Consider the following 18,034-nt stretch of genomic DNA (forward strand, 5'->3'; position numbering starts at 1 on the left):
TTTGATAAATCTCCGGTAGAACCCTGCATGCCAAGAAAACTTCGGACTCCCTTGACAGATGAAGGGGGAGGTAGCCTTGAAATCACATCAATTTTTCTTTGTCTACCTCAATACCATGCTTTATGCCCAAGAACTATGCCCTCTTCCACCACAAAGTGTCATTTCTCCCAATTGAGAACAAGATTGGTTTCTTCACAACGGGCCAAGACCCTATCAAGATTTTTCAAGCACTCATCAAATGAATCCCCCACAACACTAAAGTCGTCCATGAACACCTCCAAAATGTCTTCCACCATATCGGTAAAAATGGCTATCATACACCGCTGAAATGTAGCCGGTGCATTACACAATCCAAAAGGCATCCTAGAGAAAGCAAAGGTGCCATATGGATAAGTGAATGTGGTCTTTTCCTGATCTTCTGGAGCAATCAAGATTTGGTTGTACCCAGAATACCCATCCAAGAAATAGTAAAAGGCACGCCCAGCAAGTCGGTCTAGCATCTGATCAAGAAAAGGCAAAGGAAAGTGATCCTTGTGGGTCACTTTATTCAACTTGTGGTAATCCATACATACCCTCCAACTGATGATGGTTCTGGTAGGAATCAACTCATTTTTTGAATTTGCAACCACGGTCATGCCACCCTTCTTCGGTACACATTGCACCGGTAAAGTCCACGAGCTATTAGAGATGGGGTACACAACCTCGACATCCAACCATTTGATCACCTCCTTTTTTACAACTTCTTGCATTGCCTCGTTCAACCTCCTTTGATGCTCCACGGAGGGCTTTGCATCATCTTCCAGAATAATCTTGTGCATACAGAATGCAGGGCTTGTCCCCCAAATATCAGCTAAAGTCCATCCAATTGCCTTTTCCCGCTTTTGAAGCACCACCAATGGGCATCAACCTGTATGTTAGTAAGACTAGAGGAAAGAATAACTGACAAGGTAGAATTTGAGCCTAAGAACTCATACCTGAGGTGTGGAGGCAGTGGTTTCAACTTAAACACCGGAGGCTCCTTAATTGAAGGTTTAGTTGGTAGAGTCTTTCTATTCTCAAGGTCCAAAGACAATTTCCTAGGCTCATAAGAGTAAGAGCCCATTCCATGTAAAGAGTTCACGCACTCCACTCGGCCATCATCATCATTGTCATCAAGATTCAACAATACGGCCTCCAAAGGGTCCTCCACATTGATCGTTGCACTGGTGTTATCAATTATCACTGCTGTGATGAGGTCCACAAAAGAGCACACCTCGGTACTGTTGGGTTGCTTCATCGATTGCAAACATGAAAGACCACATTTTCATCACCCACCCGGAAGGTGAGTTTCCCTGCTTCCACATCAACCAAGGCCATCCCCGTAGCAAGGAAAAGTCTCCCCAAACTGATAGGAACTTCATAATCTACCTCACAATCCAAGATCACAAAGTCAGCTGGCCAGATAAATTTATCCACCCGGACAAGCACATCATCAATAATACCCAATGGTCTCTTCATCGTTCTATCTTTCATTTGTAATCTCATGGAAGTCGGCATCGGCTACCCAATACCCAAAGTCTTGAAAACGGAATAGGGCATCAAATTGATACTAGCCCCCAAATCACATAGAGCTTTAGCAAAATCTGCACTCCCAATGGTGCAAGGAATGGTGAAAGCACCGGGATCTTCAAGCTTCGGGGGCCACTGAATGCACTATTGCACTAACTTGGTGAGTCATCTTTATAGTTTCACAATCCGTAGACCGCTTCTTTGTTACCAAGTCCTTCATGAATTTAGCATAGCTCGACATTTGTTCAAGAGCCTCCACTAAAGACACATTGATGGATAAGCTCTTTATCATGTCAATGAACTTTTTGAACTGATTCTTATTTTTCTGCTTCGCAAGCCTTTGAGGATAAGGTGGAGGTGGCCTTGGCTTTAGGCACAACCTGCTCCGGCATGTCAATTATGTGTTCCCTAGACAGGTTCACGTCATTTTGGTTTTCCACCTCGACATCTTGAATATCAATCCTCACTTCTTCATTCACATTTCGTCAATCACATTTTCAACCACCAAAGGAACTTCATCTTCTTCCAACTCAATATCATCATCCACAATTTGCTTTTGTTTGGAGGCATGCACATCACCACCTCTCACACTTCTTGTTGTTACCGCCATAACATGATTGTTCCCACCCCTCGAGTTCACTACCGTATCACTTGGTAGCGCACCCTTAGGGCGAGTATTTATAGACTATGAGATTTGGCCTAATTGTACCTCCAAGTTTCTGATAAAGGTATTGTGGGAAGCCAACTGAGCATCCGAGTCCGCATTCTTCTTCATCATCTGTTCGAACATCATTTCAATTCTACCCATATCATTGCTAGAAGAACTAGGACCTTGATATGGAATGGGGGTAGACTGTTTGGTTGTTGGTACATTGGGGGCCTTTGAAAGCCTTGCCCCCGGTTTCCTTGGTTTCCATTGTTCCATCCACCTTGATTGTTATTACTACCTCAATTGTTATTATTACCATTCTAATTTCCTTGGTTGTTTTGATTGTTGTTCTGATTGCCCCAATTGTTGTTTTGGTTGTTTTCCCCAATTACCACTGCCTTGTTGTTGATTGCCCCAATTGCCTTAGGGTCTCCATTGTTGTTGGTTGGAAGAATTACCTCTTTGGCATTGATAATTATTCATGTATTGCACCTCTTCACTTTGTTCATCATAAACATCATTTTGAAATCCACCACAATCATTGTCAAATTGCTCTTAATTCCCTTGGTTCTGTTACCCTCTTTGTCTTCTATTGTTGACAAGCATGTTAACACCCTCCATGGAATTCACTTGGCGAGGATTTTGAACTTGTTGCAACTGTGCCTTTGCAAGTTGGTTCATTGTAGTTGTCAACTCAGCTATAGCCTACCCATGATCATGTAATTCCTTGTGCAAATAAATAATCGTGGGGTCACCCTGGGGCACATTGGCTCTACTTTGACAAGCGGAAGAAGTGTCATCCATCTCGTCAAGAATGTCACAAGCCTCATCATACGACAGCTTCATGAAGTTGCCCCCAACAAGTTGGTTCACTATGCATTGTTTTGTTGTATTAATGCCCCGGTAGAAGGTTTGTTAAATCATTGCCTCAGTCATATCATTGTTGGGACATTCCTTCACCATTGTTCTATAATGCTCCCAAATCTCATGTAAAGGTTCCGTGGGATCTTGCTTGAACGCCAAGATCTTATCTCTCAATGCAGCCATATGCCCCGGTGAGAAAAGTTTTGCAATGAACTTATCCTCCAACTCATCCCAAGTAGTGATTGAATGGTTGGGAAGTCGCTCGAGCCAATCTAATGCCTTCCCTCTAAGTGAGAATGGGAAGAGTCTCAACCTAAGAGCATCCTCGGACACATTAGTTTGCTTGCTCCCCCAACATGTATCCACGAACCCCTTGAAATGCTTGTAAGCATTTTGATTTGCAACGCCCGTAAAGTACCCACGTTGCTCTAGTAAGGTCAACATCATATTGATTATTTAAAAATTGCCCGCCCGGATTCGGGGTGGGACAATAGCACTTGCAAAGCCTTGGTTCGGAAGCACTCTAGGAGCCACTTTTGGAGGTGGCGGAGGAGGGTTTGGGATATTGTCATTAACATTAGCATTAGCCTGGCGGCCTCTATGTTGTCTTTGAGGTACAAGAGGCACCTCATCATCTCCGAAATCATCTACCTTCTCCCCCGCAATCACATTTCCAAGAGGGTCATTGGCGTTGTTCGCTGCCATTTGGTACCTGAGTTTTGACACAAACAAAATTAGTAACAAAGAAGGAAAGAAGAACAATACACAAAACTATTTAGATAGATAGCCAAAACCGATAGCTCCCCCGCAACGGTGCCAAAAGGTGATCGAGGCCAACCCTACACTACTATTGAGTAGCGAGAGAGGGTCGAAACAGCTTTTACCCGATTAAGGTCGGGATCGATTTCCACAGGGAGCTAGAAGATGGAGTCGGGTGTTTGTCTAAAGTGGAGTTGTGTATGTGTTCCAAATTGCACTTCTTAACGTTCTTGGGTTTTTGATTTACGTCTAATTTTATCAAACTACAATGCTAAATTAAACTAGAATAAGCTAAGAGTAAACTATAGCGAGTTGTTCAAATGGTTAAAACGCACTAGGGTAGTGACTTTCTCCTAGATGGTCAATTGACGGATACTCGAGTCTAAGGCATGATTGACATATTTGGGGAGTATGATATAACCGTTGCACGATTTTACCCACTCTACACCTCTCGGTGGTTCGAATGATTTTTCCCGAATTGACTTTCTCAAGACCAATTATGTATGTAAATTTGCACAAACAATCAAGGTTCAAGTTGGGTATTACTATCTCTAGGTTTAACCCTTTAATTTGGGCTATCATTCTCTTGAGTACGCCCCAATTCCTTGTTGGACCAATTTCAGAGACTTAGACTCTCTTTCTCAAGAAGAGCCAAAGTCAACTAAACACAAGCTAGTGTTTGCAACCACCAATTCAGCAATTAAACGTGAAATTAGCCCAAATATCAAACATCCATAGTCAATCTGGTCCGAAAATACAAGATCCATCAATTACCCACACTAGGGTTGAGCCACAACCCTAGCTTATGGGTCTAGCTACTCATAATTAGAGAAGAAAATAAAGAAATAGATGAAGAAAAACTCATATTATTTAATTTCTAAGATAAACTAGAAGATTCAATGTTGAAATGAAGCTAAAATTACTCAAAATAGCTAAAATATTCGAAGTCAAGAGCGCAGCCCAGTACCAAAACTGTCTGATAACCTAAAAATGGGAAAAGAAGCTATTTATACTTAGCTAAAAAATCTGGACAAAAATACTCCTGCGAGGCTAGTGCGGACCGCACAAAATCACGTGCGGCCGCACTAAGACTCTTGACTTAAAATTCAGCTCTCTGAACTCGGGCAATGCGGATCGACAGAATCGAGTGCGGCCGCGGTGGCTTCTAATACGGTCAGCATGAAATGGAGCGCGGACCGCATTGGCTTCAATCTCCTAACTGGCACTTCTCTGATCCTTGGTTTTGTGGACCGCATTAAATCTCATGCGGCCGCATTGCCTATTGGCCTGGAAGTTCACCTCTCTGAACCTCACTTGTGCGGACCGCACAGATTGGTGTGCGGCCGCATTGAGCCTGCTTTGCTTGAGTTTGTCTTGTCTTGGTACTTGTGCAAGTTTCACTCCTTTTTGAGCCATCTTTGACATCTTGTCACTTTGTTGATCAAACCTGCAATCAAGCACAACTTGTGAGCCTTTTTGAGACTATTTTGTACAAATTTCTAATCAAAACATAAGCAAGAAGGAGTATGAAATGTATCAAAATCCCTAGTTATCAACCAACAACCCCCATAATATAACACGGACTTACTCAAGGCCTTGAAACACACATAACAACATCGAAATGACTAATCACATCTCAATCCAAAAATCAATGAACCTGAAACTTCAAACTTCCACAACCGATGTCGAAACCCATCAAATCACATCCGATTGACCTCAAGTTGTGTACACAAGTCACATTTGACATTATAGGCCTGCTCCAACTTCCAAAATTGAAATCCGACCCCGATATCAAAAGTCCACTATCGGTCAAACTTTCCAAAAAATTCAACTTTCGCCATTTCGAGCCAAATTCAACTACGGACCTCCAAATCACAATCTGGACACACTCCTAAGTCCAAAATCACCCAATGGAGCTAACGGAGCCATCAAAATTCTAATCTGCAGTCAAATGCTAAAAAGTCAAACTCGATCAACTCTTTCAAATTTAAAGCTTGCTAGTTGAGAATCATTCTTTTAAATCAGTCCCGAATAACTTGAAAATCGAAACCGACAATTCACTTAAATCAAAATACATCATACGAAGCTACTCACGCCCGTAAACTATCAAGCGAAGTGTAAATGTTCAAAACGACCCGTCGGATCGTTACAATATGTCATTATAGTAATACTCTAGGCTGCCTTTCAAAAATGAATTTATGCAATAATTTCAATAATTGCAAGTTACAAGTTAATCGCCACGTTTGACAACTCATTTTCTTATACAAAGAGATCTTCATGTCTATGATCTTCATTTTTGTCACTTTGTGCGTGTAATATTCGCCTAGTTGGTTCTAAGAAAATATTTATCTTCAATAATTGCCCAAAGAGGGTGATACAGTATGTCCTTTCTATGCCTATAAATAAAGGACATTTCTTCTTGTTCCATCCAAGCTTTTGCTTTCAATCCTTTATCCATTGATCCATTCCACACTCTCTCATAGAAAAAATTTCCAATGAACTTTCAGATACTCTACTCGCTTATCATCTTTTGTGTGAGTAGATTTCTATATAGTTTTGTCTTTATCTTTCACAATTTTTTTTTTTTTTTTAAATTTTCATCCTAATCAAGAAGACATTTCATTTCGAAAATACAGTATCATACTTCCTAAATCGCCATTGCTTTTAAAAGAGTTTTCAAGAAGGTTATGATTATCACGGGATGCTTCAATCAACTTAATTAATATAATATACTCTTTGACAAATTAAAGTATCTGAAAATGGAAGAGCTTCATTAAACTTATTGTTTATATATGTATTGTTGTGATTTGACAAATTAAAGTATCAGAAAATGGAAGAGCTTCATATTCTACTTAATTATTGCTTATATAGGAGATATATTGATTAACAAAAGTTGTTTATTGTTGTATATGTAGCTTGCTTTTGTGACAAGTACTTACGCAGCAATATCTCCAGAGATTTATTGGAAAGTAAAATTGCCCAACACTCAAATCCCCAAAGTCATCAAACATTTCCTTCCCCAATCAGGTTTGTCTACAACTCCAGAGGTGTTTTCCTTGTTGAGAGAAAACATTTCATTATTTGTGTCCTTTGACTTATCTTCCTGATATGTCTTTATTTACTGATTCGGTCGGAAACCATAAAAAATATTTTCACGGTATTTTTTGCGTAACTGAGCGATTGAATCAGTCGCAATTTGGAGCTAAAAATTATAAATATATATATTAACATGTATTTTTAATAAAGTTTCCGACAGAATCAGTCCAAAATTGCAATTGAATTAAATCGGTAGGAATTATTCAGTGGCAAATTTGTTGTTTTTTTGTAGTGTGTGGTTAAGCTGCTATGACTATGGTCAAAAGATTTTTAAGCAAACATAGATAAAAGTATCTCTGTATGGGCCTATTTAATTAACTTATTTGCAACTTTATGTTTAAAACAGGATAATATTATTCCTCGATTATTAAACTTAATTGCACTTTCTCATCAACTTTGACACACAACATTGATTTCATTAAAGTTTGAAGATTTAATCCAATTTGAAACAGCCCGAACAAACATACCTATATTGTTAATTTAAGCAACCATTCATACATGATGCATGATTTTTCCAACTGGACATGTTAATGTTTTTACTTTTTAGACATCATTTTGACAGAAAATAACAATTTTACCGCTTGTCACTTTGGAATACTTACTTTATCGATGGGATTAGAGAAAAATAACTGTCATCCAATAGATGATTGCCCCAAACTCTTTATCTTAATTTGGTCATTATAAATTTATTTGGAAAGAAATAATATATTTTCGTTGTGTTGTTATAGAGGATGACATACGTGAGCTAAAACAAGATAAGACGAATACAAAGGAAAAAGTATACTACGGTTTACACCAGCATGGAATCTTGGTTTATCATGTTGCTACCGAGGATGAGTTACGTGATATAAAGAAGGAAATCCCTAGCAAAAATGAATTCCAACAAGTAACTGAAATAAGCCGTGCAAGGAGTGATCTTCAAGATGATTTCCTTTACAAACCTTACTTCTTAGAAAAGGAATTGGCGAAGGGAAAAGTCATTAACCTTCCCTCTTTCAAAAACAAAAACGATGCACCCTTTTTGAGTCGCCAATTTGTGGAATCGATTCCCTTCTCTTTGAAAAAAATTCTAGAAATTCTAAACCATTTCTCAATTGATAGTAGCTCAAAGGATGCTCAAACTATTGAGGAAACAATCAAATTTTGTGAAGAGATAGAGGTGAAACATAAAGAGAAGAAAAGTTGTGCAACTTCTTTGGAATCTATGGTAGATTTCAGCTTATCCATGCTAGGAAGTAATAATATTGTGGCAATTACAACAGAGGTACAAGGGGAAACTCCAATGTTGCAAAAATACACCATTCAAGAAGTTCAACAAATAGGTGATGGGGATAACATGGTATGCCACAAACTTAATTACGCATATGCAGTGCATTTTTGCCATGTTGGTGGACGTACCATGACATTTGCGGTATCTATGATTGGTGCTGATGGAACAAAGGTTAAAGCAATATCTGTATGCCACAAAGATACATCTCTTTGGAACCCAAGGGGATTGCCTTTTGTAGTGCTTAAACTTAAGCCTGGAACTACTCCTATTTGTCATTTCCTTCAAGATGATCAAATTGTCTTTATCCCTTCCAAAGAGACCACTAATTATGCTATCTGATCACAATTAAACTTAACCCTAAGAGTTTGGTAATTATGCAGTGGTGGCTACAAAATCATGGTACTTGTTTATTATGTGTGATATATCTTTATAATAATGAAAATGATTCTGGCTTTATGGTATGTTTTGTTTTGTCGATCTCCAAAGATTTCATTCATGCACAGTAGCCTTGTGAAAAGTTTTTGAGATGATCTAGAGCTGTGAGCATATTGCGCAAGTATTAAATTTTAGAATTCCCAATTGATCAGCCGTTAAATTTTGGAAACGTCACCAGCGCATGCAGTGGATCCGTAGTGCTATTCTACAGCATCAACAATTTTTTTTTTTTTTTTGGACTTGGAAAGATAATTTATTACTCCTATATAAAACTTAATCGTTACAAAAGTTGACTGTTCTTGTCACAAATTGTTAGGAAGAGTGCTACTCATGTGCATAAGCATTGCAAACAAAGGAAGAAGCGAACTGAAAGAGCGTTAAGATAGTAATATTGCTACAAATGCATCCATATTCCACATTTAGCCATGAAGTTAGCAAAGGCATTAGCTTCCCCGAAGACATGCCGCACTTGGGGTTGGGCATAACTAATCTTTAGTTCCTGTTTTCACAAGTGGGCATATTCTATGTTCTATGCCTATAAATAAAGGATAGTATCTGCTCCGGTCCCATCCAAGCTGTTGCTTTCAGTCCTTCAGCTAATCCACAGTCTATCGTATAAAAAAATTTCCAATGAAATTTCAGCTGCTCTACTCGCGCACCATTTTTGGGGCGAATAGTACTTCTGTATAGTTCGTCTTATCCTTCACAATTTATTTCTTGTTATCCTTTATTAATTATCATTTCATTTAGAAATGTTATCAGAGGCGGACCCAGGATTTGAGCGCAACAAGGGTACCGCTAAAAATGTCAGCTAGTAACAACAAGTTTGGCGGGCTAACTCCTTGAAAACTTAATGAATTTGAATCAGTGACTGAAAGAATATTCCAAAACTGACCAAGATTAAAAGTTTGTTAAGTAGTCCAAACAGAGTCTCAATCATTGTCGTTGAATCGACAGACGTCTTCTGCTTTGTCGATGTGATCCTTGAAGGCAGAAGGGACATTTTTGGAGTTTTTTTATTACTGTCTAGAAGGATATTTCTCAAAAGGAGTTTCAGACTATTTTGTGTTGAAGTTAACCTAACATATACTAGTACTAAATAATTATTGATGAACTTAGAAAATATAAAGAAAAAAAACCAAGTTGAGCACTCAATAGAAAAAGAATAAAACTTAAAAATCACTGGTGTTGGGTCTCGAACCCAAGTCATGGGGGTGAGGGAGGGGATAGATACGACATACTAGACCAGCGTAAAAATCCATCTTTTGTGTTTTAGGGGGCACTTCAAAATTATTTAAGGGTCCTTGTTGTATATAAAAATATGCAACATGGTTTCTCTTCAGGATAATAGGTTCAGATGACCTCACTACTCTTCATGTAGGTCCACCTCTAAATGTTATCACATACTACCAGAAACTAGAGATAGGACAACGACGTCACCTTTGGATTAAATGTCGTAATGAGCACTCGTGTGATCCGCTTTGTCGCATCCATTTGAAGATCATGACCTATTAGGTGATGGCACACTGCCTATGAAATTTGATACCTTCTAAAAGAATGAGACAACAGATAGAATCATTATTTGACTGAATTCATGCCCTCGTAAGTCTTATGACTTTATTTAGGCATACAACTCGGTGATGAATCTATACCACAAATACATGGCTTTATTTGAATAAACTTACTACAATAGCCTTGAATTTATGTTCTAAATTCCTGAAGAACAACCACCAATCTGTCCTAGAGGAGAATAAAGCGGTTTTCTCAATTTAGACGAAAAGGGGAAAGGAGAAAAGGACGAGAAGAAAGTAACGTCTGTTATACAACATAGCGAGGCATCATGAAGCATTGGAGTAACGCGAGAGTACTAGACATTTGAGCCATGAATCATGTTCGTCTTAGAAGTGGGTAGGAGGGAGAAAGAACGAAAACGTAGACTTGATGAACCTATATATAACATCTCAAGCTATAAATACAAGAAGTAAAAGGTTAAACAATTTCTAGGGAGGAAAGGAAGAAAAAAAAAGCTATGACTGATGTTCATGGGACAATATGAGCTTCCCATTGGAGGAAGGGGGAGTTGACTTCGAGAAGTTATAAGGTATGTGTAACTCTTTTGTGGCCAAAAGATGATGGATGTTCAGAAATGAAGACAATCTTTCAACCAAGTTCCTACATGTTAAATACTTCCATAGGTCCAACCCTTTATTTCTGAAGTTATCAACAACAAAGATTCAAGCACCTGAGAAATCTATTGGAAACAAGGGGTAAGATAAAAAAAAATAATATGCATCTTGTGGAAAATAAACTCAGGCAATAGCTTATTTTGGTGGAACAGATGAATCACCTCTTGTTCAATCAGGCAAATTGCAAATTCCAACTAAAAATCTGGTGGCACCAAGGTTAGGGATCATACCTCCTTAACAATAAATGGGGCATGGAGAAATTGCAAGACACAGTCTCTCCATAAGTAATTTAACAAGTTATACAGGTCTATATTGGACAATCCAACATAAAGGATCAGGCCATCTAGACCCTCAATGCTCAAGGGCCCTTGACATGATCATCAGCATATATACCACCTAATGAGAAAGAATAGACGAACCACCCCTTTACTAGCTAAGATTTGGAACAAAGATATTGTGAAGATTAACAAACCAGCTACAACGTATGTGTATTTGGTTAGGGCTTTAGGCAAGAGGAAAGAAGAGAGCTCAGAGAAAAATCGATATTTTCATTGTGAGTGTAAAAAACTGTACAAAGACTTCTAGAAACCTATATTTATACTTGGGGGCAAAACTGTAAACACACTACCCTCTTTACATAGGTTGTAAACCCGAAAACTTATAAATATGCACGGGCCAAATTTTAGACCAGATCTGGACTAAAGCTGTTTATTAAAACAAACTAATAAGTGAGCTGTAACCAAGATCATGTAATGCCAACACCTCCTCCCCCTCCCACCCCCACCCCTTCCCCCCGAAAGTTGGAGAGTGATACCACGCCCAACTTGCTAAGTAAGAAGGGATGATGTCCACCTGTTAAGCACGTAGAAAAAATGTCAGCCAGTTGAGAAGAAGTGAGACCATCAGCCAAGTTATGAGACCATCAGCCAACTTGGTCCGGATGAAATGACAGTCAACCTCAATATGCTTTGTACGCTCGTGAAAGACTCGGTTTTTAACTATGTAAAGTATAACCAAGTTATCATAGAAAATAGGAACTGGGGTAGAAATAGGCGAGTCTAAATCAGCAGGCAAATGAACTAACCAAACAAGTTCACCCACAACTTTACTAATGGCTCGATATTCAGCTTCTGCTGATGACAAAGAAACAATAACTTGCTTCTTCTATTTCAAGATAATAAGGCTTCATCCCAATAATATGAAAAAACCAGAAACTGACCTGCGGAACTTAGGGCAAGCTGCCCAAGCACTATCACAAAAAGCTTGAAGTGAAAAATTTGATGAAGCATTAAGAAACACCCCTACATCAAGTAAGCCATTCAAATACTTTAAGATATGCATTGCAGCAGCCATATGAGGAATGCAAGAAGACTGGAGGAATTGACTTAATTGGACATCAAAACACAAGTCTAGTCGAGAGTGGGTGAGTGTGGGTGAGAAAATTTAATTTTCTAATGAGGCTTCTATAAGACTGAGGATTATGCAACATCTTACCCTGATCAGATGTCAACTTGACACACAACTCAAGAGTAGAGACAACTGCTGAAGCATCAGTGCACCCAAACTCAAAAATTAAATAAGAAGTGAACTTCTTTTGGTTAAGAAGAACCCCAAACGCATCATACAATATTTCAATACCTAAAAATAATTGAGCAAACTTAAATCCTTGATTTTAAATTGGTTATCCAATAATTGCTTGAGAAAAGCTATCTCAACAAGATCATCACCAGTTAGAATTATGTCATCAATATAAACAACAAACAAGACAGTGGATGAAACTGATTTTTAAAGAAGAGAGAGTAATCATTCAAAGAATGGGTGTATCCTCTAGTGTAAAGAGCTTGATATAGCTTAGCACACCATTGTTAGGAGGCTTGCCTCAATCCATAGAGAGATTTTTGAAGCTTACAAACAAGAGTAGAAGCAGAATTTGAGGTAAAAGCAACTGTTAGTCCGGGGAAAGTTTCATGTACACTTCCTCATCAAAGTCACCATGAAGAAATATATTGTTGACATCTAATTGAAAAAGAAACCAAGTCCTCTTAACAGCAACAACAATTAAACACCTAATGGTGCACATTTTTACCACCAGGGAAAATATCTCATGAAATTCAATACCTCTACTTATGTATCGCCCTTTACAACCAACCTTGCCTTGTACCTCTCACCACTACCATCATCTTTATAGTTAATCTTATAGACCCATTTGCACCCAATGGCTTTCTTCCCTTGAGGTAATTCAACTATTGTCCAAGTGCCATTAGCTTCTAGAGCCTGAAACTCCTTCCCCGTGGCTTCTTGTCAAGCAGGGATAGAAACAACCTTAACATAAGATGAGGCTCAGAAGAAACTATGTGGGCAGCAGAAAGGGATGTAGCAGTGGAGTTAGAGAGTGAAGGAGGAAGTTGAACCACAAAATAATTGAGGTATGAGGGAAAGTGTGATTACTACTGCTTTTCCTAAGCTGAAAAGACTAAATTGGATCAACTGAAAAGGCAGTAGCTACAAGGTCAGGAATAGGTGTTGAAATAGTAGAGGAATCAGGAGGAATAAGCAGAACATCATCAGGAACAGGAGAATTAGTGATAAATGGAAGTAGATAGAGAAGAGGACAAAGTAGGAGAAAGGGCAGGGGAAGGAGAAGGAGAGGTATCAGCAGAAGTAGAAAGGCCAATTTCTAAGGCATTATCACTCCTAATAGTTTTGACTGGAAGATTAAATTGGGTTATGATCATGGAGATAAAGGCTTTTAGAAAATTGAAAGTATTACTTTTGGAGTGCATTAGACGGGTCGAGGTTTCCCTGCTATGATCGTCTAAAATGGTCAGAAAATACTCTGCATTAGAGCATGTGTTAGTATTATAGGGTCCCCGGGTGTCAACATGAATGAGTTAAGACAAACACTTGGAAACTGAGTTACTTTGGGGAAATGATAGCCTCACCTAGCTTGCTAGTGGACAAATGGGACACACAAAATATCGTTTAAAAGATAGTTGAGCAGAAATGGAAGAAAACCTTTTTATTCTAGCAAATGAAATATGTCCCAGCATATGATGCCAAAGTACATCATGTTTGTTTATACTAGGTACACCATTACTGGAAACTAAAAAAACAAAATTCAATGTAGAATTAGATTGTTTAGTGATGGCAAAGAACCTATCACCGGTATTCATACATTGCACATCTTTATAGAAAATAGAATTAGGACAACTACGACTAGAATCAGACTCATTGGCATGAAGGAGTTTGTGTGGCCTTGGTGTTGATACCCAATCTTGCCCTCATATTTTTTCAAATAGTATATATACTTTCAAAATATTATTGTGCATCATTATTTGTCTTACAAATCTATACGAGCATCTTCTATAATTTTTTATAATTTTTAGATCTTTAAATTGATTTTTCTGTATTTAAACTGCTTGAATAATTATTAAATATTCTTTCAAATTATTTTGTGATGACTCAATTACCTAAAATCATTATGTTGCATCTATGATATTTGTTTAAGGTAATTCACTCTATTTTTATAAATGCATTAGTACTTTTAGGCTTTTGCACAATCTTGCAATAATAGCCTATATTTTACAATTGTATTGCATTCGTCATTTTATTTAAAGTCAAAATATATCTTACATTTTTATAATCTTCTATTATTATTTTTAAAATATTAATTTTCATAAATAGCATTTTTATAATTTATTTAATTATTTTATTAAATTATTTCTTCGTTTAAATTCCTATTTTTAAAGCTGGCCCAAATTTTGAGCCAATTTTTGGACCAAATAAGCCAAACCCCTGGCTCAATCCCTAAACCCAAATCAAATGACCCCTAACACCCAACCCAGCCAGTACCTTTAAAAATAATCTATCACGTTTTCCTGTTTGATCTTGGCCGTTGATCTTAAATGATCAACGACCCATAATTAACCTACCCAACATCTTTATATCCTTCACCCCAAAACCCAAACTCATTTTTACTAACCATCCACCCCCAAATCCTCTCATCCTCTCATCTCCTCTGAGAAACCCTAGCCATCACACCCCAGTTCCTCTCTGAGATGGAATCTACCTATGATACACTTACCTTATTGGTCTCTTCTTACTATTGGTCATTCATTTATGGTGTTACTTAGGTTCTTGCCTAAGTTTGGCAAGTGAGACCTTCTTAGATCGGACTAAAGTGTCTCGAATCTTTGATTTTGAGCATTATTTCGTCTATTTGCACTCAGTACCAGGCTATATGAGTCTGATTCATTGAATCTATGACTATTTGTGTTCTCCCTCTTGAAGTAGGGTTTACCCTATTTCTTTCCTACATTGATTCTGAATTAATTTTGCATGCTTTCTTTCCTTATTCTATGTTTGATTTATTTTGTTTCCTTGTTTGTTTGTTCAATTTTACTGCTATATAAACCCCTCCTCATTCCCCTTTGAGACAGAGCTTAATTGCTAGATTTTCACTAAAAACTGGGGTTATCTCTTTATTGTTCTCTTGTTCTATACCTTGATTCTTAGCCGGCTGAAAGCCAAGGCCACCGAGATTCGACTTTTCAACCTTTTCTTGGTGCGAGCATTGTCCGAGGTTCCTCTGAAGCCCTTGGAAACTTTGACGCATTGAGATTCTGGATTCTCGTTCTTTGTTTGATTCTGAATACTGTGGAATTTTGTTCTTTATTATTATCCGATTAACTAGTAAGTCACTTGACTCTTGCAACTCCGTTCTTATGTGTCTATGATTTTTATGTTCTTACTTCTGAAATTCATGACTTAATATGTTAGCATTTGAACCTGTTTTGTAATCTGAACTTTCCTAACACTTGAGTTTACCTAATGATGTCAGCTCTGAGATTTTTTATGCCTAATTTGAATAATTTGAACCCTCTTAAGTTCATTTAGCTAATGTAATTGTTACAGCCCATGTTTTCGTACGTGAGAGTAAGTCGTAAGTTAATTGATGTATGCTAAAAAATGAGATTGTCATTCAAAGTATATAACGTAAGTTCATAATGTTATCTTGGAGGTTACAAAACCTTTAATATCATGAATAAGAAGTACCAAAAGGGTTGGAAATCTTAGACGCTAAACGAATTAAAGAAAATACATTTCGTCGAAAGTCGACAATTTGCAATGTTATAACATGTACTTATGGGGTGATACTAGGGTGATTAACATGGTAAGGAGGTTAAGTTATGAGTTATTTTAGTTGTATGATAGTCGTGTGTTACGTTTTTAAGTCAAGCGAGTTGTGGAACAAAAGTTGGCAAAGGTCATCACAAGTTACATTCATAAATATGCTTAAAATTAGGTCAAATGTAGCCGATCTTTTCTCCAAATATACTTGGAATTATAGGGTGATAAACATATAAAATTGAATATCTACGAGTCTAGCTTCTAACGCATTTAACCTTTTGTCGATACGACATCGAAATAGAGAGATATTCGTATTTTTGCGAGACTGCGCAAGCAGCTCCCATGTGACCCACAAAGTCGGTTTAAAACTTCAGCTTGTATTTAAGTCAATTTTATGTCGTTTTTAACTCATTTTTCTTATTCCCAACAGTTCCTAAACACTCCTAAATTCTCTTCAAGGGTTCCTCCACGATTCTACGGTGAAAACCTAAGATAAAAACATGAATCCAATGCTAGAAATCCCGTGGTGCTTGCTAGATCGTAGTTCTTAATCTTGTGGCTATTTTGGAGGGTTCTTCAAAGGTAAGTAACCTCATATTTCGTGTTTTTCCTTATGGTTAATCTAAGAATCAGTCCCTCCTTCATATATATTATTAGAGTTTTAAGGCAAAATACAAGTTTTTACACACCAACTTGAACACAAAAGTTTATTCAAGAAGAGAATACAACTCTTATAGTGTTGTGGTATGAGTGAAGATTGTTGTGAGCTCCATCAACTGGGTATTTCAAGTTGTATATACTGCCTAAGGTATGTAAATCATGTTCTTGGTTATTCTTAAGGTCAATCATGTGTTGGTTGAGTTGTTTGAGTGAAAATGTGCAAGATAGTAATTGACATGACTTAAGGAATCGTTATCTTTTTTTGTGGGTTGTGTTGAGGCTATAAATATGGTTTGTTATGGATGGAAATTGTTAAAAATAGTTTTGTTATGTTGTGGCTACTGTTTTTAAGCTTATCTGTGTGCTAATTCAGTGGATTGAAGAAGATAACATGAGAAATAAAATGTTGACGATAAAGGTTAAGGTGCTACGCGTATGGACGATATTTGAAGATTATGCTTATGATGTTTTGGGTTAAAAATTGTATTGTAAGCATAATTATGATATTATATATGTTGTATATAGATTCATGGAAAAGGAATTGGATTCAAACCATATTTTGTTAATCGTAAATCGAGCTTGCCGCTCAAAATGGTTGTTGAACTAATTGGAGAGCTTATTGTGAATTATATTATTGTTGTTTGGGATGTTTGGTGACTCTTGGTAATGTATGGGATGTAGTACAAAAAGGGGAGGTGCTGTTCGTTTTCTTGTAGAACATTGGTTTCCTAATATGAGAGTTATAACACTTATATGATGATGACGAAGTCGGTTTACTCATTGCAGACGTAAGAAGATCATATTGAGCTTGCTTGAAGATTAGATAGAAGATTTAAAAGGTATGTTAAGTCACTTCCTTCTTTCTTTTGGGATGATCTAAAATGAAATAAACATAAACGATATGCTATTTCATAACGGATCTACTCCTAGAAACTAAGGCTGCTCATGTTGTTCTTTCCTTATAAAGTTATTCTAAGCAAGTATGTATGATCCTTGAATCCTATTGGGGTTCATATTGATGGTATGGATGTCAATAATGTTAATCGAGGGTACGACGACCATATGTCACTCTGAAAGGTTTAGAACGTGATTCGATAAGTCTAGCATGCATTATATATAGTACCTATTTTACTCTACCGAGCCACGCTATAGCCGACTGGGTACGACACCTATTGTGAAACCACTGATCAGTTGGGTTTACCGAGATCCATGGGGCCGGGTATGATTCTACCGAGCCTTATGATGGCCAGGTACATTTTTATCGAGTCCTCTTTGAGGCCAGGATGCCCACAAAGGCGTATATTTTTAAACATTTATATATATATATATAAGTATTTATGCATTTCATGTCATTAGCTCCCAGAGGCACTTAGAATATATATAAAAGTATTTATGCATTTCATGTCATTAGCCCCCAGACGCACTCAGATGTTACAG

The 18,034-nt window shown here is 37.6% G+C and overlaps 1 protein-coding gene across 1 annotated transcript; it reads left to right on the forward strand.

The window, feature by feature from the left end:
- Positions 1-6,206: 6,206 nt before the first annotated feature.
- On the forward strand, positions 6,207-8,647 carry LOC107801010 (BURP domain-containing protein 6-like). Its single transcript, XM_016624274.2, has 3 exons — positions 6,207-6,354; positions 6,736-6,847; positions 7,645-8,647. Exons 1-3 carry the CDS (start codon positions 6,316-6,318, stop codon positions 8,523-8,525), a joined length of 1,032 nt encoding a protein of 343 aa, XP_016479760.1. The 5' UTR covers positions 6,207-6,315; the 3' UTR covers positions 8,526-8,647.
- The last annotated feature ends 9,387 nt before the right edge of the window (positions 8,648-18,034 follow it).

The sequence above is a fragment of the Nicotiana tabacum genome, chromosome 3 (assembly GCF_000715075.1).
Source record: "Nicotiana tabacum cultivar K326 chromosome 3, ASM71507v2, whole genome shotgun sequence".
Taxonomy (NCBI): Eukaryota; Viridiplantae; Streptophyta; class Magnoliopsida; order Solanales; family Solanaceae; genus Nicotiana; species Nicotiana tabacum.